The 24,871-nt window shown below is 45.8% G+C and overlaps 1 protein-coding gene across 1 annotated transcript; it reads right to left on the minus strand.

Moving 5' to 3' along the window:
• Positions 1-6,750: 6,750 nt before the first annotated feature.
• Positions 6,751-22,945, minus strand: CUNH4orf54 (chromosome unknown C4orf54 homolog). The gene is made up of 2 exons (XM_029475502.2): positions 17,521-22,945; positions 6,751-11,053 (listed from the first exon to the last, which is right to left on the minus strand). The coding sequence occupies exon 1, from the start codon at positions 22,931-22,933 to the stop codon at positions 17,558-17,560; it is 5,376 nt and encodes a 1,791-aa protein (XP_029331362.1). The 5' UTR covers positions 22,934-22,945; the 3' UTR covers positions 6,751-11,053; positions 17,521-17,557.
• Positions 22,946-24,871: the final 1,926 nt, after the last annotated feature.

The following is a 24,871-nucleotide window of genomic DNA, read 5'->3' on the forward strand; positions in this document are numbered from 1 at the left end:
TCAAGCCTGTCAATCTTTCAGTATGGTTGGCAGTAGGGTAATGAGGCCCCACCCCTAACTAGGATATAGTGGCAGATGATGGCTTCTGGGGAAGCATGTATCACATTTCATTACCAGTGCGCTCCAGTAATAACTCTAACCCATTTCATACAGGCAGCCATAGAGCCAACCAAATAGTCCAACGTAGATGTAAGAAGTGTTTCCTAGAGGGAGTCGGGTGGGCATTATTGAGGGTAATGGGGGGGGGTGAATGTGATCAGAACACATCATATGTTATATCGTGTATGACACTGTCAAAGAACAAATATTTTTTAAAGTTCTGGTTTGTTTTCCCAATCCTCTTGGGTTATATTGTATCAACTCCAGAAAGTTTAAATGAAACAATGCAACTTACAACAATATCCCCATATCCGTGTGTTACAAATCCAAAGGGAACATAAAAGGCAAGAGAAAAAATTATCCAAGAAGTGATACTTGAGTTAGCTTCTATGTTTTCTTCAGCTCTGCCCCTGCCACTACTTATCAAGAATGGGCCTCTGGCTGTGGCTGTTCCTCAGTTTCCCTTACTGTCTGGGTCATCAGAGAGAGCAGAGTCAGGTCTACATCTTCAGCAGGAGTGCATAAATAACTTGCACTCAAAGAGACCCAGTTGTACAGTTGCAGACCGTATGTGTTAAGATTAAAAACAACACAAAAATTCAGATTCCTAAACTTCTACCACTGGAATGAGCTTCACTCATTATTTCTCTTCTATTCTGCGGTCACGGGTGGTTTAGAACATCCGTGATATCCCCTCCACCCCCTGCCCCATTAATGAAGGTTTAATTTATTTACAGTTGACTTGGAGTATCACACAAACCTATAAACTATTTTCATTAGAAAAATTCCTGCTCTTGTCCTCTGGGATTGCACATAGAAGTATGAGCATTCTCTTCCCAGCACAGTTTCTTGGTGCTCAGTGGGTCAATTCCACCCTGCTCTGAGAAATCTATCTCCATGTTTTTATACATCTTCCCCTCACTCTGCTTGAAAATCAGCTCTGTAAGTGCAGTCACAGAGCTCTAGTCTCTGTGAGATGAAGTATTGAGAGACAGAGAGGTGCTTCAAGGCAGAGGTGGTCTCACACTCTTAGACCAGGAAGTTGGGCATTAGTTCAGTATTCATACCTGAGGTGGCGTGATCAATATGGATGGTAGACAGTTTCCAGAAGTTAAGATTCCCCACGCTAACCAGTCTCCCTTACCTGGTCAGGCTAGAGCCATGTATACAGAGTGCAGTATTCCCCATGTAGCAGATGCTGCTCATGGACCACTATGCAGCTCCCTATAGCTTCCATGGTATCGCTATTCCATGGAGATCTGTGATCTGGGTCACTAGGGTGTATTTTGAAAGGACAGGTCACAGTTACAGCCACCATAACTGAGCTGTTTATTTTGCTCTTACTGAATGGTGCCCTCATAAGAACAAAAAGAACTAAGAATCAAAAAGTAAAGGTTAGCTCTGGGGATGTAGCTAACCTTTAGAGACTTAGAGATTTAGATTTACGCAATTCAGAGAGCGCCTAGAATACACAGAGGCCTAGATTTGATCCCCAGCACTTTATAAACTGGATGTGATAGCCCGGTATGTAATCCCAACACATAGGAGACTGAGGCAGGAGGATCAGGAGTTCAAGATTACCCTGTTACACAGCCAGTTTAAGGTCAATCTGGGTTATATAAGACTCTACATTAAGCAAACAAACAAATACACACTATACACACACACACACACACACACGTATACACACACAATATACACATATAGTTAACTTTCTGTTTAAAATTACGGAAAATTAGCATTTCTTAGGCCCACCTTCAAAAAACATCCACACAGATCCTTATCATTTACTGTCTTAAGCTTATGAAGCAATCATGTTGGACAGTGCTAGACAGGAAGTAACTTACACGGACACTGTTGGATCGGCATGGTATTGGACGGCAGACAGAGCTACGGCAGACAGAGCTACGGCAGACAGAGTGCTGGACTCAGCAGCCACAGCTTTCTTGCTCCCCTCTTGAAAGGTGACCACCCACAGTGACCTGTGCCTAGTGAGTGGTCCAGAGCATGTTGAGGAATCATTCACAGGCTCTGTAACACAGGCTGCTCCATGCCATCAGCAAGGAGAGAGGGAGTCAGGATTGGTGCTACACACTGGTGATGGTACCCAGGTGATGCCCAGGCTGTTGGTGTGGAGGTCAAGTGAGACCTGGTTGAGGGAGCTGTGACCCAGGAAGAATGGAAGACCCTTACACCACAAGGGTCTTTCCTGATGTTTGTACTCCAGGGTGATGGAAGAAAGCAGATGAGAAAGTAAGAGCTCGTGCATTCGGTGGGAGAATGTACCTTCCTGAAAAACATCAGGGGACCTCTTGTCCTCCCAGTCTCAGGGTGATATGAATGAGGTGAGTGCTACACTACACATTTCTAACTGTGGTATTTATGGAGTGGTTTGTCAAATGGGGTGCCAGTTTTCTTTAAAAAGTGGTAACTTGTTTGTGTTGAAGACAGCCGAGAGCTACCTTAAAATCCCCTGTGATTAAAAATAATAGTAATGCCTATGCTTTTTATTCAGTAATTATAATTATAGGATTTTGTGCCATGGAAATTATCAAAGATGCTTGCAAAGAGTCATGCCTAGAGGCACTCACTGTAGCATTAACTGCATGGCCTCAAACTGCAGAAACGACTTTAAAGACACTTAGTGTCAGATCAGTTAAACATACTCTGATACGGTAGTGTGAGGAAATAAGACATAGCCATTAAAGGTTCCTGGGGGTGGCAGGGAGAGAGAGAGAGAGAGAGAGAGAGAGAGAGAGAGAGAGAGAGAGAGAGAGAGAGAGAGAGAGAGAGAGAGAGAGAGAGAGAGAGAGAGAGAGAGAGAGAGAGAGAGAGAGAGAGATAGAGAGAGAGAGAGAGAGAGAGAGAGAGAGAGAACTGCTGGGCAAGCAGGACCTGAGCTTAAATCCCTAGTGCACACATAACCCTGGGCTATGGCCACTCCTGCCTATAATTTCAGCATTAGGGGATGGAGGCCAGCAGATTCTGGAACTCACTGGCTAGCTTCAGGGTCAGTGGGAGACTGTCTCCAAAAATAAGGTGGCGAGTCATGTAGGAAGACACTTAGCGGTCTCCTCTGATCTGCACACGCACATGCATGGGAGTATGCACTCTCACACTCACATGCATGCACTGCCTATGTGATTATAACACCAGGAAGCTTATGAAACAAAGATGCAGGCTTTCACTAGTATGAAGCAGAAAAATGTAGACTGCAAATTTGCATGTGAAGTAGCAAACGCACCAAAGAACACTTAAAACTTTCCAAATTCCTTTCATTGAACTTGCATTACGTTTTTAAATAAAAGAAGCCCCACTCTGCCATGGATTGAGCATTTCTGAGCAATCTGTACAATAGTGGATTTGAACTTTCCAAAGGTAGAAGTGCGGAAGTAGAGAGGCCTGTCATGGTAGTTACTATACTTTTTAAAAATTATATCTAGTGTGTGAGCATGTGTGTGTGTGTGTGTGTGTGACTGTCTGTCTGTTTGTCTGTACTTCAGTACTATAGCATGCATGTATGTCATACTCTAATATATATATATATATATATATATATATATATATATATATATATATATAACTATGTTAACTTTACAGCAACAATGTAGATTTAGGGTATCAAAGTAACTAACAGGAAAGATAGAAATGAGTTTCAAACCCAGGCACTTTCTGTCTTAAATAAACCTACTCTTGCTCTTTATCTAGTAGTATTGAAAACCTATAAGCCTCACAGAAACACTGTCTGTAAGGCCATTGTGTTGACCAGACAATAGCTTCAAGGAGCAGGAAAAAAGAATCCGAAATTTTTTTCCATACCACTTCTGAAGGTAATCTCTCCCTTGGAGCACTGACTACATTCCTTGCCTGCAGACTGTTCTTCACTGCCCTTGGTAGCGGCTGCTTCACCTCCAGTCTCTTCAAGGCCCTTATTTTCCTGGTCCCGTCCAGACCTAGAGTTCTTCACCCCTGCCAGCCCCCTGCTGTATAGCTGGCATGGCTCTGTTTGGCGGTCTTTGGTGAGTTTCTCTTCTCTCTACGCCTTTGGTAAGACACAGACTACACAGTTTTATAAGCCTAATAGGCATTCCCATCATAGGTCAAGGCTTCCTGAAAACTGAACATCTCTCATGGACCAGGATGCCTGGCATAGCTAGCTGTCACAGGTGCTCACTTTTTCCCCCCAAAGGAAACTGATTCTCTTCGCAGTTGAAGGACAACTGTGATGTCTGCTCTACCTGACTCCAATGTATTGCCCAACACAAACATAGAAGTCTGCCCACTTAGCCCATTTTATATTGCCCTCATTCTAGATGTGTTTTTTTTTTTCTAGAATGTTTGGCTAAACTCATCTAAGAGCTGATTTTAAAACTCCTTCCTAAAACACTTCTTTTATAACATTTATTATCACAAATGGTAGCGGTAAGACATGTCACCTAATTCTGTGGCAAACCTCTCAGTTAGAGGTGGTGGCTATGTTCCTGCGTACTGCATCTTTATTTTATTGTTCCCTAGTGCATGGAGATGATAAAAAAATGATGCTATATCATTTCTGAGAGAGGCCTTAAGCAGTTAGCGGCATCTGTTCCCTACCTCCTGGCATTCCCATTGATGGAACTCAGCCCATACATTTTGAAGATATCTGAGCAGCAAAACTCTCAAGAGGAATTGCAGACATTTTTGCCAGTGGCTCAGCAGAGCTCTCATCTGACAGCAGCAACTTGTCAGGTCTGTGAATAGGCATTGTGAGAGAGTACTCCAGGGTCTCTGTCTGCTGCCCTGTGAGGCAGAGACAAACCTTCCCTGCCAAGCCCTGCTTAACCTGCAACAGTGTCAGCTGACTACACAATTGCTATTTTAATCTACTAGGTTTGGGGGAGGGGAGTAGGTCACTGCTCTGAAATACATAAGTAGAAGAGTGGACATACTTGGTTTTAAAGCTACGGTTTAAAAAAAGAAAGAAAATACAAAAACAACAACAACAACAAATTAAAAATTAAAAAAAGAAAAAAAGAAAAAAAAGTAAAAAAAAAAAAAAACAAATAAAAAAATAAAGCTACAGTTTTCACAATATTGCAGCAGGTCTTTGATAATTGGAGCTCCATTAGGCAGCTAAGTTCTCTATCAAAAACAAAAAAACAAAAAACCCAGGAGATTGGTTGGAAGACAGTGAGCAGGGGAGGAGAGAGAGGAGAGGAACAAGGGATGGACAGAGCTCTGTTATTACTAAGTGCAGTGGCTGAGCACAAATGAACTCAAAATTGGCAAAAAAAAAAAAAATTTCCTCAGAAGTGGTGTCGAACCATTTATAAACACAGATTCCAGTAGTTCGTGTTCATGGTGTTTGCTTATGCAGATGTCAGCCTGTGACAGACCACCCGAAGATCTGCATGACATTAATCTAAACCTGAAGGGAAATCTGGTCACACATACAGTGTGGTTCTGGGAATTTTAGGACCAGGTGCTTAGGCTAAAATGGAGACTAGTGTGCTGGTTAGTTGTTTCTTGTCAACTGACTCAAGTTTCACTCATCTGGGAAGAGTAAGTCTCAATTGAGAAAATGTCTCCATAGAACGGCCTGTAGGCAAGTCTTTGGGGGCAATTTCTTGATTAATGATTGAGATGGAAGCGCCCGGCCCACTGTGGGTGGCGTCGCCCTGGTCAGCCTGGGTTGTCTAATAAAGCTGAGCAAGCCAGTGAGGGACATTTCTCCTTGATCTCTGCTTCAGTTTCTCCTTGGGCTCCTGCTCTGACTTCCCTTGGTGATGGACTTTAATCTATAAGCTGAAGTAAAGCCTTTCCTCCCACAGTGTTTTTGGTCAGTGTATTATCACAACAGTAGGAAAGTTCTGAGCAAGACGCAATAACTCGTTTCCACCCTACTTTTCTAGGACAAATAGGGAGGGAGCATAGTGCAGAGAAAACTGGGGTACATCTGAGGTGACAGGAAGAAACCTGAAAATCCCCGAGAAACAGGAGCCAGAAGCCAAAGGTGACTCTTGAAAATGTAACTGAGTGGTTTTTCTTTCTTGCTCCGAATTGCCGAACTGCTTCCTGTTCAAACACAACGAGTGCTGGAAGTCTTCCCTGAGGGTAGGTCCAGATGTCTTGAACATTCATGTTCACAGTGATCTCAGTTGGCCAGTGCTGTGCTTAGGGACCACGACAGTACTGAGTGTCACTGTATAGTAACCTTCAGATATTAAGGAGAAGAATGACCTCTGCTTTCTTGGGCTTCCATGTGGGTTCTCAGAGACAATTGTCAAGGAGGCACCGTGGAGTCAGTGAGGCAGCAGCACCTAACCTTGTTAGGAACTCCACAAATGTGACTTCAGGAGGCAGGTATGCTTAGATAACACTCGGGTTAGCTTGATAATATTTTCTGGGTACCGAGAAAAATCCATACCAGATTTCTAAACTCCAGAGCTAGAGGATCATCAATGTGCGTTGTCTTCGGCTACGGAATCTATCGGTGTTTGTTATTACACCAATAGAAAACAAACGTACCTGGTTGTACAGTATTTACAGACTAAATTTGTTTAAATGCCGAATTCGAACTAGAAGCTAGGAGAAAACAAAACTGTCCAAAGCTTGCTTTGCGAGTTAAAATAAAGACCAACAGTGTACGTTTTCTTTTGTGGTTACTTTTACTGGAAAAACAACAACAACAACAACAAACATATTTTCAAAACTTTCAAAATAAAAAAAAAACCATTACACAAGATCACACCTTACAAATGCTGGCAGTTAAAGGTACGTAGGCTTGTCACAAGGAATCCCGTCTCAGTAGTTTTCTCCATAGGCAAGAGCACTTGAAAGGCAAATCTTGGCGCTGTTGGCTGGATGCAAAGTTCCTGTAGCCAGCTCACCGCATTGTACCACCACATCAAACCTCAGCCAGGAACTTCTCCACCAAGATGGCTGCATTGATACAGTTTAAATTTTCACATTCTTTCCATATGCCATCTCTCGTAGTCTGGGGTTACAGTTCGTCATTATCCAACATCCTTCTGTATGCATTATACAATATACACTCTCCTAGTCATACGTAACTTCCACAATCTTCACATTCTCTTCAGCCATCACTATACAAGAATATAATTTCATATATAAATATATAAACACACATCTTCAGAAAGGGTGGGGGTGGGAAGAGACTGCCTGCTAGAAAACAGATCCAGCCATAGTAGGTGACTCAGGGAACCCTGGAAAGGACTTGCTGCCACTAATACTAGCTTGAAAAAAAGCAATTCAGAAACTTAAAAAGAAGAACCAAACTAGATGTGTGAATTTTATTCTGCACCATTTTGAGTTAAACAGGAGTAAGTCCAACAGAGCACTTACAACATGAAGTACTGAGGGTGTGGCTAGCTCACGAGTATTGTAATGATCATTCAGGTCTCCCTAGAGACATGGGGCACACACTGGAGTCCATGCTTCAGGGTCCTGCTTCTGGGTCTTCGTTCACACATGTCACAAATGGAGTGAGATTCAGATTAGATTCAAGTTCAAGGCACTTTTGAGCAAATGCTACACGCTTTCTTACTGATTCTATGCACCGGTGAGGCCTCTTCAGACCCAGAAGTTAAAGAATACATTAGCAGTCTCTTGACAATATATATTACCTATGTATACATCTCCTTAGAGATTATGTAAAAGCCTAAGAGCTTATTGACTTGGTTTTTATGAGCAGTTTTCTCAAACACACTTACACATAATTTTCTCCCATCAACAGTACTGATAAAACACAGGGCACCTTTTTCTTTCAAGTATCTGGGTAAAATAGCACACCCTGAGAATTTAGGGTGCAAATATTACACCTTGTAAACTGTAGAATGAGACTCCTCAAGCACCACATAGGAAAATGTATACTGTGATAATCTTAAATACAAAGAGTACCGCTGAAGGTGTTTTCGACACACATATACACGCTTATCATGAGATTGTGGTCATCTACTTACAGGTCAACATTGCACACAATCATTGTGGAAGTATAGCCGTCTACTTAAGAATCAATTCTGTCCTGCAGTCCAAGGTAGCGTTCAGGTAATAGGAACATCTGGCTTAGAATGTACCAAATCTCTTTAAGAAGTTAAGGTGAAAAGGTCAAATCTGAATCAAGAAGAAGGTATGTATGCCACTGGACATTTTCTAATGACACAAGATGAATTTGAATTGCATGCTAATTTTTGAAATTTGTCATGAAGCTGTTAGAGTAGAACTCATTGTTAGCTTAATTACTTTGAAGCGAGTCATATTTACCCAAACACTTAATCCTGGGTTTCATTTACTCCTGAAGACAGTCTCAATAAGTGTTCAAAGAAATACATTCTGGGGAACTGAATTATCACACTGGTTACGAGTGTGTTTAGTTTTCAAGAAATAAGTCAAACGGGGGCCTGTTTCAACATGACCCCATTATCCAACAGGGAAAAGACAGTAAAAGAGTCAAAATTCCTTCCCAGAGTATAGTATGATCACCCTGAAAACTAAGCCTTACACAGGACCTTGAGAGACAATAGCTAAGGCCAGGTCACATTCTGTTTAGATTTCATCTCATGGCTCTATTTAGGACACTTCTTCATTGATGGTTTTCTTATAGAAAACATGACAGGTAGCTTAGTGGTTAAAAGATTCTTCTGGGAGTTATGGCTTCTTGTACAGAAGATTGTCTAGATTCTTGGTTCATTCCACTTTGGTTGAAAGAAGATGGAAAAGCCACTTCATTCACACGTCCATACAAGTTCAAGAAATGACCAAACAAAGGATTCAGCGTGTGCCTATGAGAATTCTCTTTCTCTGTCACTGAAGGTAGTAGACCTTAGGTGGTGACCCATGTGGGAAAGGACCATTAGCTGTCACGAACGGCATAAGCATCAGTTTATAAGTACACTTTAACCACTTGGACATTTACCACATCCCTGGCAGGCCACGTGAGGTTTCAGGCTTTCACACAGAAGCAACAAATAAAAAGTTCTTCCCCCACCCCCACCCACGTTTCTCTCCTACTGTGGGAGAATGGAAGGCTCAGATCTGCTGGTGGAAAATACTGATAGTAGCCCACAATACATTTTCCTCCTACCTTTGTGGGGAGCTGGCTAACAAATCCATGGGGCTGTCCCAGAAGTCTGCTGGAACTTACATGGCCTTCTGGGCATAGCCTCTCTCCACTCAAACCCTGTATACTCTCTTCATTCCGTTCAAATCCTTGAGATTCCATATCTGCTGCTCTTAGATATACGGGTTTGAGATCTTGGAAAGAAATGGATTCTAGCTTCTTGTTCCAATAGTAAGTGACCCTTATATGCAGTGAGTTTGACTGAAAAAAAAAATGTTCAAATTCTGGTGTAACATTGGTTTCTTCAATATGGCCCAAAGGCATCTTCTGACCCAGAGACCATGCTTCATATCGTATGCCCCAGAGACAAGGATTTATTTCACAGCTCATTGCCCGGTAACCAAGTGGATTGTGGTCAAAGACCACTCACTACTCCTGCTTCAAATCTTGCTCTTTGTCTAAAAGAACTTAATTTTTAGAACTTGTTTCTCCCCCTTAAGAAAGGCCCTGGAAGTGGTATTGAATTTGGTTTTGAGCTTGGATTTAAAAAAAAAAAAAACAAACCAACAATGACAAAGTATTAAAATGTTAAAAGCCTTAGAAAATTCAGTATTCTGATAGGCATAAAATCCCTAACTTCAAGAAGCAATTTTAAGTGGAAAGGAAATACTGATGATTGTCAAAATAAAAAGGGCCATCTAAAGAATTTTCCAGAATACTTTATCTTTAAACAAACAAGAGACTGAACAGAGATTCCTTACAGAAATCTTGAGAGTTAATACTTGCCTTTTAAACGGGGTATTTGGTTAGAAAGTAATTAAAAAATTCTTCAGTGTATCACTTAATTGCGACACCAATTAGGAAAGTCTGAATGTATCCATTCAGTCAGAATTGGGTTACGACTGGTCAGTAATGCATCCGGTTTTTTGGAATCTTAACAACTGTTAAAACTTGAAGCAAGAAGCGGGCACTGTAATTACAAGCTGCTTCTGTGGGGTGGTTGGGGCTGGAGCAAATTGCAAACACTGAAACAAAGTTCACAGCCAATTCTGTCTTCTTCTCCAAACAGGCTTCTCTTCGAGCTGCAAACATCGAGATGCAGGGCACAGCTATGAAGGGACTCATTTACGGATATGTGTGTTGCACACTTACAACAAAGGTTGGATTCTTAAAGGAGAATGGGCGGTTTATGCTTTCTGAAACTAAGAACTTAATTTTCAGTGTAATCACAGGTTCCCCCATACCTCAAAACAGTCTGCTTAGTGACAAAAACAGTGTCAGGGCACTGTGCAAATGGGAAAAATTAAAGCACAAATGTCAAAACCGCCATCTGTCATGATTGCACGGGAAATCATGCAAAACCTGGTCAGGAACCCAGACAACACAACAGCCAGAATGACAGAGTTGGCTATTTATTACTGGAAGCAGACGGTTATGTTTAAAACCTAAGTAGGAGATGTCATCCTATCAGCTAGACTTAACATAGCTCAAGAAACTCCAGGGTAACTTCTGATTTTAGTTCTTGATTGGCTGATTTGGTTTTCAATCGAACCAATCAGATGCCACGACCTGTTTTGAACAAACCATTCAAATACTCTGTGTACTGTGTGCCTGGTCACAAGTGCAGGAGGGCAGGCGGTGGCAAGAAAGCTTATGTCCTGTATTAAAGTATAAAAAGAAACACTTCGTGGGGGAGAAACGCAACCATTTAGTCATCTTAATAAAACTGAAATAACAAAAGCTACCTTAAGAGAGTTGTTCAGGAAAACATACAAACTTACACACATGGTTACTAAGAAATAAAAGTGCATAACACAACTGGAAGTTTTCTCAGATGAAATCGGTGTTACAATGAAACTTTCAAATTAAAGAACAGTTCTTATTTCTGTCTTGCTCCTGCAAAAGAAAAAAAAATGCAAAGAAAACATGGTCAAAGAAAAGATGACTCATTCCGGAAGAATATTCCCCTTTAAAAGTACAACAAAAATTACATCCCCTGTTGGCTATCTGATTATTTGGCTCATTTCTCTTTAGTTTGGAACTTAGAAGTTTTAAATGTGCTTAGCAGCCATGTGCTGCAGTTATCAGACACTGCTGACTTCCAGAAAGTGCCACCAAGTGGAGCCTGTCTTGAAAAACCGACTCAGATTTAATCAGCTGTTCAAAATGATTGTAGAGTTAAATGTTTAGTTTCTCTGAAATCATTCACCAGGACAAAACGTCATATTGTCTGCCTCCCTAAAACTTAGCACACAGAACTGGTATTTAAATTAAATGGCATCATTTGAAATTTACTGTCAGTAATCTAATTAGATTAACAAACCCTTGCCCTGGGGATTCTGGGAACACAAATGACTGCTAAGCAAGTTATGTGGAATTTTTCACAGTGTGCTTTTTTATATAAATTACATTTCCTGCCTATAACATATAACTCAATTAGACCCATATTAAGACAGCACTGCCATTATTCAAAAGTGTATGAAAATTATCCATTTCCTCTCTTTTGAAATTTCTTAATATAATCTGCTAGAACTTTGCTTAAAGAATCTTTTTTTAGTGCCTGGAAGTTGATTTTCAGATACAGTAGTATGAAGACAAAAATAAAATAAACTTCAAGTGCTATTTGTTGAGAAGAAAGACATCTCTATCATGTGAAATATAACCTTGAGAAAGAAGACTCAAATAACATCTCTCTAACTATAAGCAACCAAAGGAGCAAGGCATGGGATACTTTAGTCCTGTGACCTAGAAAAAAAAAAAGCCTGTTTCAGCTTGTTTATTAAGAATGAAAGATAGAATAATGATATCTTTGCAGCTCATGCGAATACAGTTCAAATATGTCTTCTTGTTTCATATTTATATTGAGAAAATATATTCAGGTTCAAGGAACTGTATGGAGCATATAGTGCCCACAGTTCCCCGGAGCAGTCGTATGGCACACATGGCATCTACTGCTTAGCATTCCCCTGGATCTCACTGATACACAGTTTGTTAAGCTTGATTTTCTATCTCAACAGACAGAGAACAAACAGCAAGAGGAAACTGAACACAATCATGGGTGAAGGAGGGGTGACCGTGCGACTAAGAAGAATAATTTGAATTACATAAAAGAATGTAATGGTAATTCTGGCTTGTGGTCCTAAGGCAAGGTTTATAAGGACTCTTTGAGCGGAGTGAAAGGGGGCCAATAGGAGGAGGGGAGGAGGAAAAGGGAGGATCAGGGGAGGAGGAGCAGGAGGAGAAGTGTAAGAAACTCCTCTTCAAGATGACAACCAACTAAGAAATGAAGCTAAATCTGTTAAACAATATAGTCTAGATATTGCTCTGTGGATATCCATAAGGTATTTATTGTGTTTCTATTAATTTTAGAGAAATTTTGTTTGAAAGTATTGGTTTAATTCTGATGAAGGATAAAATAGTAGTAACTACCCAACAAACCCCACCAGAGGCTTCTCAAGTGACTCCTGAGAGTCAAGACGAAGGGTGAGCCATTCTGTGTTACCGAGGGGTCTCCCTGGCTGCCTTCCCAGGCAGGAGTTTAGACCTGGGACACTGACCACATTCATCAGGGATTCAGGGCAGACTTCTCCTTGCTCCTCCCAGGCCTGTGCCCAGACAGAGAGGAAAATCACCACTCGCAGCTGGCAAGCTGTGCCCGGAGTTGTAGAGCAGGCTGGAAGGCTGTGGGGGATACTAGAATACACTGGCACCCAGCCAATGGCTTGCCCGGAGGCCGGCCAGCTCTGAGGGGACTTGCCCGGAGACTGGCCAGCTCTGAGGGGGACTGTTGAGCTATCATCACTGTCTCCTGACTGGGAACTTCAGCTATTTTGTGCACAGGCCCCTAATGCCACCCTGGATGTCTGAAACAATAGGGGTGATTTCCTGGTTTGTCCAGGCCCTGTCGAAATTTTGGGAGATTTATGGGTTCTAGTTTCCAAGAAATATTGACACTTTCTATATTCCATGTTTGTTGAGATAATTGACAATTCCACCTTTACAACGTTTCTTAAAATTATTTTCATTTTACAGATAAAAGTGTATACAACATTGGCCTACACCAGTAACAGTACTACACTCAGTCCCAGCTGTCCCTGTGTCCTATGTGCTGATGTTCCGGTCAGAGGCACACAGCTCTCACCTATCAGCATGCCTGGGAAGACGAGGTCCCCTCATATGTTCATCCCATGTCCTTTCTCCCTTGAGCCCTCTCATCACTGAAGGCATAGCCTTGAGTCTAGAGTCCCTGATATGGCTCAGGTTTCTCTTTATAGCAGAGAATGTTCTGGCCGAACATTTAATCATGTTAATCAAAATAAACATTTTAATCATGAGAAAAACCCAGAGAAGCTTAGTGTGTCGGATATGTTCAGACTTCAACTTATTTCCTTCTCCCTGCTTTTCTTAGTCGTTTTCTCAAACTCAGCACACACCACACACACACACACACACACACCAAACACACACACATCACACATACACACATATCACACACACACACACCACACATACCACATACACAGCACACATATACTACACACACACACCACATACCACACATACCCCCTACACACACATATAACACACATACCACGCCACCCCCACATGCAGCACAATATACCACACAGACATATACACCATATACACACCACACACACACATACCACACACACACACCCTCGCACACACCATACCACACATAAACCACACACACACATCATACACACACCACAGACACAGACACACACACATACCCCCCTACACATACACACCCCCCCCACACACAAAACACATTCTTTCTCTGTCTCTCTTTCTCTTATGATAATGAAATAGCTGGACGATTCAATTTTCTCTAGGGTAGAATGTTTATTTCCCACCTGATTAGAAAAATTTGCATAAGAGCAGCTAACCTAGTATGTTCTGCTATCCTCCATGAGGACACAAATGTCACACAATTCTTTAGTAGGCTGAGTGGCCAAGAGGCAAAATAAAAATGCTGAAAAAGTTCAGAGAAAGTACGCCTGGCACAAAAGGGCTGATAAGGGAAGGGGATAATTCATAGGAAAAAGGGAAAGTAAGGGAAATGGGTGACCAAGGACCTTCTGTAATGATGCAAGCACAAGGTTCAAGCAGCCTGGACTTCATTTACTGGCGATTGTAGCAACTTCGATCTTCATTTGCCTAACAGGGATTAAGGAAAGTATTGACTTGTTTCAATAACCCAGTGGCATGAGGCTAAGCTATGGTAAGGAAGAAAATATGAAGGTAGACAGAGCACACCTGTAATCACAGTACTTGGGCAGCAGAGGCAGAAGCATCAGAGATTCAAGCATTGAGGCTAGTCTCAGGTAAGGTCAAGGCCAGCCTTGGCTAATGTGTGTGTGCATGACAGAACTGCAGAGAAGGGTATGAGAGTGAGCTATTATACTAACTAGGAGAGGGAGCCACAGCCATGTTGGAGGTGGGGGGAAGAAATGATCTATTGATTGTGGGATGTAATTATGGGATGAACAGAAAAATGAAGCAGGTAGTCATAGCAGCCCAGCCTCTGTCCACCAGGAAGAGGAGAGGCAGCCACATCCCTGACCTATCAGGGATGCTCAGTGTTTTGAAGGATGCTGTGCTGAAAGAGCTGCCAAGGTTACCCAGTCCTGCAATTCATTCTGAAATAAAAACAAAACAAAACAAAACCCTCCAAAAAAAAAATCTAATGACCTGGAGATGTCTAGATGTGTGCAATGGGTCATTGAAGTCACTTGAGTTGGAGCGGATAGGAAATGAGAAGTCACATTGGGACAGCTAGTGCTGCTAAATAATTAATGGAGAACCCAGAATAACTCCTCAGATAGTAAGGGGAACACTGGGGCAGACAACACCGAAGTGTCCCCAGAGAGAGGGGAAAAAGACAAAGGACAGAGACCAAAAAGACACTGAGATAAATGTCCAGGTAGAAAACCGAGCCGTACACAGAGGAACGGTGACCAAGCAAGGGTCGCCTCACTTCTTTAAACAACTCTTGCTTTCCTCCTGCAATTTTGATACAAAAGGATCTGGGTTCGATGGTCTCAGAAGTTCTCTATGGCTACAAAGAACATACCCATGAAAGCAGGGTGTTGAAAACGGCTCTCCCTGAATCCAGCTTTCTCTTTCCTCTTTAGTTGTCATATAAGGACGCCATAAGACTGCTGTGCGCCCTGCTAGGCTTCCTCCACATCCACAGCTTCACAAACCCCTAGGGATTAGCTGATCCCAACAGCCCTAGGTAAACATCCATCTAACCAAGGGATCCAAAAGCTAACTGTCCGTGCTGGGTCTCCTCTGCAGGTACACTAGAGTTTCCCTGCCTTTCTTCCCTCCCTCTTCACTAGTGGTCACCACACAGTGCACTGCCCGCTGAAGACTCTTGGAGTGGTACCATCTGAACAATCTTTCTCTGGGTTGCAACCAGAATGACGTCTGTGCTTTTACTGGAATCCTAAGCAAAAGTCCCAATAAACGTGATCCTGTGCAGTGTTTTCTTATCTTGGAAGACACTTTGCAGCATGCAAGACCCTTCCTAGCCACTGACATGCCAATAAACATTGGACGATTAGATAGTAATGTCCTCAAGCTGGTAATAGAGGTCTGTTTACCTTATTTGATAATGCATACATTTCCTTATCTGATTATCTGATAATGCAGGAATCAGCATCTCTCTCTCTCTCTCTCTCTCTCTCTCTCTCTCTCTCTCTCTCTCTCTCTCTCACACACACACACACACACACACACACACACACACACACGAAAGGCAGGAATATGTTTCCACTAGAGATAACAGGAATGTTAGAGAGTCTGTCACCCCCAAGATTACAGTATTCTCTTAGCTCAGTTCCCATTTTCTTTTCCATGCAGTGTAGTTTTACCAAGGAGTGAAGAGCCTGTAGGCACATAATCTCAACCCTTCTTACTCTCCCAGGCCGAGAGGCAAGTCTGCACACAGCTCTGACACCCATGTGCTCCTGCCGGAAGGCATCTTCACTCCGTCTTCTGTGTTTGACCTGAGGTGTCCTGGTTCCAACCACTCACTCACATTCATGCCTCCTATCAAGTTCCACAGGCTGTATTTCCAGCAGAAATCCCTGCCTGCGCGCGCAGGTCAGATTCGGTGTCAGAAATAGATTTTCTCTGATTTCCTTTGCAAGTATGGAAGTTGTTCTTTTTCAAAGGGAGAGTAGGTACTTATGGGGATTAGCCTTGGAGCATGGTGGGTTCAGCCAGGGTAATACGGCATAAAATGCAACTTGACCCAAGGAGTAACTTGGGCTCCAGAATCTCACCCCCTTCTGAAGGTCAAACTGTGTGTGTGTGTGTGTTATATCTAACCACACATAAGAACATATAAGATACACTAAAAACCTTAAGGAAAGTATTCTGATCATGTGAAAAGTCAAGAACAAGAACTTTTACGAACTGTGGTCTCTGACTCTTTTGCCTGTTTGTAGGACCCTTCTCCTATTGGGCTGCCTTCTGTCCAGGCTCGATGTGATTGTCTGTGCCTGGTCTTATATTGCTTGCTGCTGTGCTTGTTTTTGGTTGATGTTCCTGGGAGGCCTGCTCTTTTCTGAGGGGAGAAGGGGGTGGATCTAGGGGAGAGAGAAGGGGGAGGGAGAGATTGGCAGGAGGGGAAGGGAGGAGAAACTGCAGTCTGGAAATAATCAATGACAAGAGAGTAAATTAAGTAAATAAATAAATAAATGAACTACATTAATAAATCAGAATATTGAGTTCTAAGCCCCACCCCCCACCCCAAAGGGTAGTTTTTGTTGTTTTTTTGGTTCTGTTTTTTGTTTTTTGTTTTTTGGGTTTTTTTGTTTTGTTTTCTTTTCTTTTTAGAATAAGAAATTCCATGGGGCAGATGGAAAGAAAGAAGAGTACTTTTGATGGCTTCGGTAAACATTGATTTGACATTCTCCATGCTTCCGGGGGAGCCAAATGTGTTAAATGTGTTTCTGGTGAGCTAACATGGTATGCCTGTTCCACCTGGAGGCCAGGAACAAAGAGAGAGGCTCACTCCAGGAAACTTAGACCAGGGTTTCATTTCTTTCTCCTTCCAGCCTTTACTAAAACAAAGGCCAAGGGACTCCTGGAAGATGCCTTCCCCCTTTGTTCTCTGGTGAGAGGAACACAGCAGGCAATTTGCCATGGTCAAAGGGGAAAGGCCATCCAGACTGAGTGAGGGAATGAGGAGAACACATTAGTTACTTCACAAATCGGGCAGAGTTTAGTTTTCTAGAACACCCATGTCTACAGACAGCCTCTCTAACTCTCCCACTCCCAACACAAAGCCACCGGAACATCAGATCATCAGAGTAAAACCCACTCACCAGGAGCTGTTCCATTCTGCTCTTTTTGAGACGCTTGTCATCTGTGTTCCACCACGAAGCTCATGGTGGTGCCATCAAAGGAAGGGGGAGCAATGATCCGTGGCCCCAAGGGCTGTGAGGTGATGCTGATGACAGGTTTGCCGTGCAACTGGGCAAAGCCCTTGGCCCCCACGAGCTGGGGTGTGGCTGCCGGGGCTGAGGAGGAAGAGGAGGCAGGGGACTGACTAGAGGCCATGAAGTACGGGGCTTCGGTGAAGGCTGCAGCTGTCTCTTTGCTGGGGGTCTCTGCGGCCACAGAGAGCTCACTGCCTCCTGGAGTGTGAGCCATGGGTGTGGGCTGCAGGGCGTTGGGGGGCAGCACTGTGGGCAGAAATCCAGGATAGATCATGTAGGTGGGCCCGTAGGCCCCAGGACTCAGGGCTAGAGGAGGTACAGGGAGGGACATGGGTGCCACAGGCTGCTGTTGAGAAGTCATGGGCACATCCACGTATTGCCCTGTCTCGGGGTCAAACAATCTCCGGGTCATGGGTTGAACTGGAGTGTCCACCAGATAATACTGGCCAGTAGCCACATCCAGGAGCATTTTGCGCTGTGTCTGCTGAGGCTGTGTCTGCTGGAAGGGGTCTGTGGGGACAGCAGCTGGGCCTGCAGGGGCTGGGGCTGGCATACCGGGCGGGGAAAAGCAGAGGACCTGAGGCTGGGCACCCTGAAGGGTGAAAGGCAATGCCTGCTGGTGGTAGACAGCAGTGGGAGTGTGCTCAGGGCTCTGTGGCCCTGTCGGGGCAGCAACGACTGTTTCTCGGTGGTTGTCAGGTTTGGTACGCCAAGCTGGTCTGCTGGTTCCACTGACCTGAGATCCTTTGGGGTTACTGGGGACCTGACTGCGGGCACTCAGTGGAGGTAAACTACAGAGAGTGGCAGCTGAGGAGCTGGGGGGCCCATCTCTGGAAGCCCCAGGTCTGCCAAGCAACTCTGCTGAAGCAGCACTTCCTTTAAGGGGGATAGTCAGGTAATTCTCACAGTCACTGTTGCTCTTCTCCAAAGTGACAGCAGTTTTCCTGTTGGTGGCATCCTCGGGAGGGGCTCGGGTGGCTGGGGAGATCTTGAGGGATCTGAGTCCCTGCGCTTTGATGCCCTTGGCTGTTGAAAGGCCCTCGGGAGAAGGCCCTTGTGGGAACTTGCCAGCAACACCTCCAGTTTTTTGAGTGCTGCTAGAACTCACCGTGAACACGTTTCGATTGCTGGGAAGCGGGGGGAGGGGCTGCAAAGGTTGCGTTCTTTCCACGTCTTTGTGGACTGGAGGAATATAGAGTGACCGGGGCCTTTCTCTGGCCATGTTCTCAAAGGCAGCCGCCCGGGCAGACACGCTCTCAGTGCTGGGGTTTGAGTTTCTCCTCTGCAGACGTTCTATGGGGGCCGCTCGCAGGACCACACCACCTTTGTGTCCAGTGTCCCTTTCCTCCACCTGTCCCAGCTGCTTGGCCAGCTTGTCAGGGTCTCCTCCTTCGGGTCCAGCTACCCCTTCCTTCTCCTCACTGGCTATGAGTGACAGGACATGGCTGTCAGCCATCATGGGCAAGGGGTCACTTTTGCGCTTCCATTCATTCCTGTTGAAGCTGTAAAGCTCTTCCATGGATCTCACGGCAGCCGTCAGCTTCTCCAGGGCATTCCGGGCTGGCTTTGGGGCTTTGCCCTCCTCCTTGACCTCTTCCTCTTTGGGCTTCTCCGGGGTCCTCTGAGCAGAAGCTTTGGAGACAATCTTGAGCACAGGAAGGTAAGAGCCCTGCTCAGATTTATTGGGAGCAATGGTGGCCACAGGCAGCCTGCCAGATGCCCTGTGAACCAAGACAGTCCCTTCTGGGGAGGAGTTCAAGAGTCTACCGCCATTGCTCACTTGGCTCACACCTTCCCTGGGCTCTCGATCCACACCTTCTTCTCTCGGATTCGCAACCGCCTGGCACATAATCACCATAGGGGACAAGGACCTAGATCCTCCCGAGGCAGGAGTCAGCTGCCTAGGCTTAGGCCCTGTCAAGCCCTGCTCTGGGGTGACACTGCCCTTGTCACTGCTATCACCTGACCCTTTGATTAGCTTCCTCACATCCCTCACCTGGTGGAGAGGTCCCGAGGCCTTGGACTTGTCTCGAACATCCCTCACCTGGAACTGGGGTACTTTTTCCAGACTGTCGCCACCACGGAAGAGTTTTTGCTGGGTCCTGCTGTTATCCTCAATGGTCTTGAAGAGCTTTGAGCTGCTGCCGCTGGCCAGCTTGGGCGTGAGCAACTTGGCAATGTTGAAGTCTGAGCTCGGCTGCTGTACACTTCCTAGCCGGATCTTGATTTCCGGAGCCTTGGGTCTGATCACAGCCACGGAGGTAGCCTGTGCAGCAGCGGCAGGGTACTTGGTGGCCTGCTTCTCTGGCTGTTTGTCCTTGGGCGTCTGCTGGATGTTGGGAACAAAGAGGCGAGACATGATGGTAGACTTGCTGGCAGAGATCTCCCCAAGATCAGCTCTCCAGTCCCCACCTTTGGGGAGCTTCAGCTTCCCAACGGGAGCTTTCTCCTCCAGTTTCTCTGCCTCCTTCTCCTTCCATGTACGGAAGGCGCTGTTCTGACTCCGAAGGAAGATGCCCTTCACGGTCTCTGAAGCACTTTTTTTAATTTCACATACTTCCGTGTGTCCATCGGAGACATTTCGGCCAGAACCCGTGTGGCTCTCTCGAGGAGTACTGGCTTTGAAAATGGGGGATTTAGAACCTACGACAGACCCTTCTCCACCTGCATCGGACACACTGACCACGGTGTACTCAGAGCTAGCCTCGGAGTGTCGTGAACTCTGCCTCTGCAGACCCCGCTCCCACGGCTTCTCGGCCCCAGGAGGTCCCTCTGTCTCCTTCGTGCTGGGGGGGTTACGGTGAGATGTGTCGGTGACTTCTCCTCTCTCCATCTTAAACTCATGCTCTCTCTGCATCTTCTTAGAGATGACGTTTTTGAGCAGGCTGGAAGCGAATTTGGATTTCTTCTGGGGGCCATCACTGCGGGAGGCAGGCTTGCTACCCTCAGATGTCTCTGAGCCATCATCTGTGTACACAGAGCCTGGACCCTTGCTAGAACCTTTGGTGATTCTGCAGGGCCCCGTGGCTGAGCTGGCTTTGCTCTCGCTGCGGAGATTAAGGGGCTCCAAGAGTGTGACCACCCGAGAGCCGGTTTGGACCTGCTTCTGGAAGCACAGGGGTGTCTCCACATGTTTGATTTCCCCCTCAACTTTGCTGACCACAAACTCCAAGGCCTTGGTCTGCGACTTCTTGGCCTGGAGGTAGAGCTGGTCTGCAGTGGCTCGGGTGCCACCACCCTTCCTCAGACCTGCAGCCACAGAGGCTGCGCTGCTCCGCAGCAGGCTCTGTTCCACTCTGGCTCCAACACCTCCACATTTTAAGTCCAGGAAGGTTGACCATCGTCCAAAGCCCACTTCAGAAAGCGTGGTAGAGGATTCCCGGGAGCTGATGTTCAGAGCCTCAAAATAAGGGTAAGCAAGGCTCCGGAAAGCCCTGGAGGTTAGGTTCCTCACCTCTTTGTCCGCATCGTCCAGCTCGCTCACTGCACTGGAGGCACCACTGGAGTAGTCCACCAGCTCCTTTGCCCGGATGGCCCCGCACCTGGTTTGCAGGCGAGCAGGGACAGCAATGAATTTCTTTGCATGGTCCTGAGCCACGGCTGCAGCCGAATTTTGCTTCAGTGAACTTGAATTGTGTTCAGCAGCTGAAGAGACTCGGAGGCTCATGTCGCCTTCATGCTTGGCAGCATAAATAATGTTTTGCTTTGCACGCATGTTGCTAGGCTCATTTATAGCCCGGGAAGTTGGCTTGATTGACAGGAGGATCTGGCTTGCTGCACTCCCACAGCTGCTTGCAGCAGTGGCCGATGCCCCTAAGGCTGCCTCCCGGAGCTCCAGCAAAGGCTCAGGTGGAGTGGCAGTGCCAGGTCCAGTGGGTGGAGGGACAGTGTCACTGTCAGAGGGGCCACTGCCCACTTCCGTGCTGCTGGTGTCACGGCCGCTGCTGCCTGCCCCCGGGCGAGCCAGGTCGCTGCTGATGGGGCTGGGAGTCCGAGTCGCGTTGGTGCTTGGTGTGGTGCTGACGTAACAGCTATTGTCATCATCTTCTTCCGTGGTGATGTCTCCTGGGGTCTCATCACTGCCACCAAATGAAGCGTAGTCCACGAATGAATAGATTACGTTGTTGTCCTCGAAGTCCCAGCGAGAAGCCAGCCCCACGTCGAAATCCATACCCTGCTCTACCTCAGTCAGCTGGATCTCATGGGTGGTGATGTAGTGTGCGTCCTCGTTTCTCAGGGGACCCCTCTTGCTGTGGGACTTAGCAATAATGTCCTTGCAGGACGCTGTTCCATCATCGACCCCTTCTCTTCTGTCCTTCCCCGCTCCTGCCCGGTCTCCTGCTTCTTCTTTGTGTTGTCGGCAGCTCGTTTCGGGCTCACTCTCAAAGCCTAAGGATGAAGAGGAGGTGGCCAGGACCCCCAGTAACTTGGTGGGGTCATCCATTTTGGAAAGGCCATTGTCTTCTGCACTGTCCACCGGGGAGGAGGAGGAGGAGGAGGAGGAAGGTGAGAAGTCGTTCTCACAAGCCTGGGAGGGGAGGCATTGGGAGGAAGCAGGACTCTCCCCCGGAGCTGGAGCCTCAGGGGCATGGCCGCTGGGCTCATCCTGGGCTTTTGTCTTCGGACTCCTGGAGGCCTGCTTCTTGAGGCAGTGTTCTGGTGGCAGTTTCAGGGTCTGGGGACTCTCCCTTCGGAGTCCAGCTGAAGCACACGTCTCCACATACTTGGCTTCAGGCTGGGTAGAGGCTGATGGCTCAGGTAGTGGCTGCAGCTGCTGCCTGGGCTCCGGGCTGTCTTGTGGTCGGCTCACCGGGTCCTCCGCAGGCGTCAGGCTGGTCTGTGAGTTCATGTCAGAAGTACCGCCTTCCATTCTGAGCCCTTGTCCAGGTTTCAGAGACAAGATGAGGCAGTGGTGAGCGCTGAGGCTGTCCTGGGTCCCCCTCTGGTCCCGGAGGGGCCACAGAGTGGCCTGAAACAGGTTCCCACGTGCCTGGGCTGGCCCCAAGGCTGTAGGTACCACTGCCACAGCTGCCACCACCGCCCAGTTCTTCAGCCCCTGTGGTGGGGCCTCGGCAAGCCAGAGGGAGGTGGGAGGGCTCCCAAAAGAGGCAGCAGAGGTGGTCTGTGGCCAGGGGGCTGCGGCTCTGGCCGCGATTGTGGCCAGTGTCCTGCTGCTGAGCTGTCCAGTCCAGTTGCTTGTCTGACAGCGTCGGTGGGTGGGGGTCTGAATGCCATTAGCCAGCGACGAAGCAGCATCTGTAGGTCGGACGGGGGTCTGCCAGAAATGAACGGAAAGCATGTGCTGTCCCTTGTACAGCTTTGTCGCTCTCCTGGATGGGGAGATAGAGGGTCACGTCATTCCAGAAATATTTTTAGTGTCCATTCCCTAGTCATATCGAAACTACACTTGAGGGTAAAAAGAAGAGATGCGGATAGGAGGCGGGGTGGGGGAGGAATGTGGCTTCTGATTCAAATCAGCCAAATGTTCATTGTAATCTGTTTTAGAGGCGTCTAGCAAGTGCACAACTACCCTTCGCTGGCTGCCATCTTTCCCCAGCCTCTGATTAAATGAATTTTCTCTCCTTGTTCAAAATTCAAATTTTTTTCACGGCACTTCAAATCCATTAAGGACACTCCAGAAATATTTCAAGTCCCACTTGTGCATATGGTAATCTTATATTTGCCTCATTTGCATTGTCTTTCCCTCTTTGGAGAGCAAAATCAGCTGAGGTATGGTCATAGAAGGTTTCACAGGACAAGAATATTCCATCATCCTTCCCTTTGGCCAGACTTATACTCTGTGAAACATAACCTATTTGTTTCAAATAGGGAAAACAAAAAACAAAACAACAACAACAACAAAAAGCAAACCTCTTCTAAAATCCTTGCTGTGTTTACTCAAAGCTTAAACAGGGAATTTCCGGAGACCTAAAAGCTCCTTAAATAAATTTAATCTACAGGCATTCTGAAGGAACACAGGAAGACAATATGGACAATACTTCAAATCCCTACCGTGACTACTCAAGCTCAAAGCTGTTCCTAAACTTGTAAACGCACTACAAGACAATAAGTCCTGTTAAATATAGCCTTAGCTACAGCTCAGCGATTGGGTTCCCCTGGCTGCACGCCAGCTCTGCAGGGCAGAGAGTCAAAACGCAGGAAAGAACAAGGAATATGCTTACCCTCCCTGAGTACAGTGCGGCTTGGAGGGAGGTTCAGAGAGGAAATGTGAGCCTCTGGCATGCCCCTGAAAATACGGCCAAAATCCCAGTTCACCCGCTCTGAGATAGATCCATTCCAAACAAGTCAAGATCTGGGCAGGCAGATTTGTCAAGGCAACAGAGGGGTTGGTGCTAGCAGCCTTTGGGGCGATTCCTCGGGCATAGTCCATGGAAAACCACGACTAGGTTTTGGTGAGACCTGGCCCTCATCATCTGCCAGGCCCAAGTCCACCTCTATACATAGTCTGTGTGTCACGTATGCCGATTGGATAACACCCTATTTTAAACATCCACATTTGTGGAAAGGAAAATAACACCGCCAACCATTCCCTTTTGACATGAATGCCATCCCCACGCCGAAAAAGGGTTCCTTCCTCTGAGTAGGCATGTGCGTGCGTAAGTGAGAAGTAGGCACCCCTGACAACTGCAGCGTCTACCTTCTCTCCCTGTAGGCATCGCAAACCCACCGTTCTCCCTAGGACCAGCCCTCTGCCCTCTCTACTGCCACTAAAACGTGTCCAGAAGAGACGGAAAACATCTGGAATAAAGCAATGGTTATTAAGCCATAACTCAAGGTCATGGGGAAGAAAAAGAAATTAGTTTCTTAGTTGGTAAGTACAACTAACTAGGAACATTTTTAACATTTACGCACATATTAATGATTGAATTCTGGTAAGGACCTCATGAATTAAGTACAATTACTATACTGATTTTATAGACGGGGAATCTGAGACACAGAGGTAGAGCATGATTCAAACCTAGGCAGTCCAGCTGGAGACCTTTACGGTTATGATTGGCAATCAAAGTGGGTCCCCACAGTCAAGGTGGGTCCCCACAAAACCATTCAGAGTTGTTACCCTGTCAACTATCAAATCTGCATGACCACAAATAAGCTATGTAACTAGTTGAGATTTGTTTGTTTGTTTGTTTTTATTTCAGATATCCAACCCGAGAACACTTTATAGACTTGGGGGGGCTAAGGAACATGATTCTGTTAATAAAATGGATTAAATATA

The sequence above is a fragment of the Mus caroli genome, unplaced genomic scaffold, assembly GCF_978045245.1.
Source record: "Mus caroli unplaced genomic scaffold, Mus_caroli_1 scaffold_3, whole genome shotgun sequence".
NCBI lineage: Eukaryota > Metazoa > Chordata > Mammalia > Rodentia > Muridae > Mus > Mus caroli.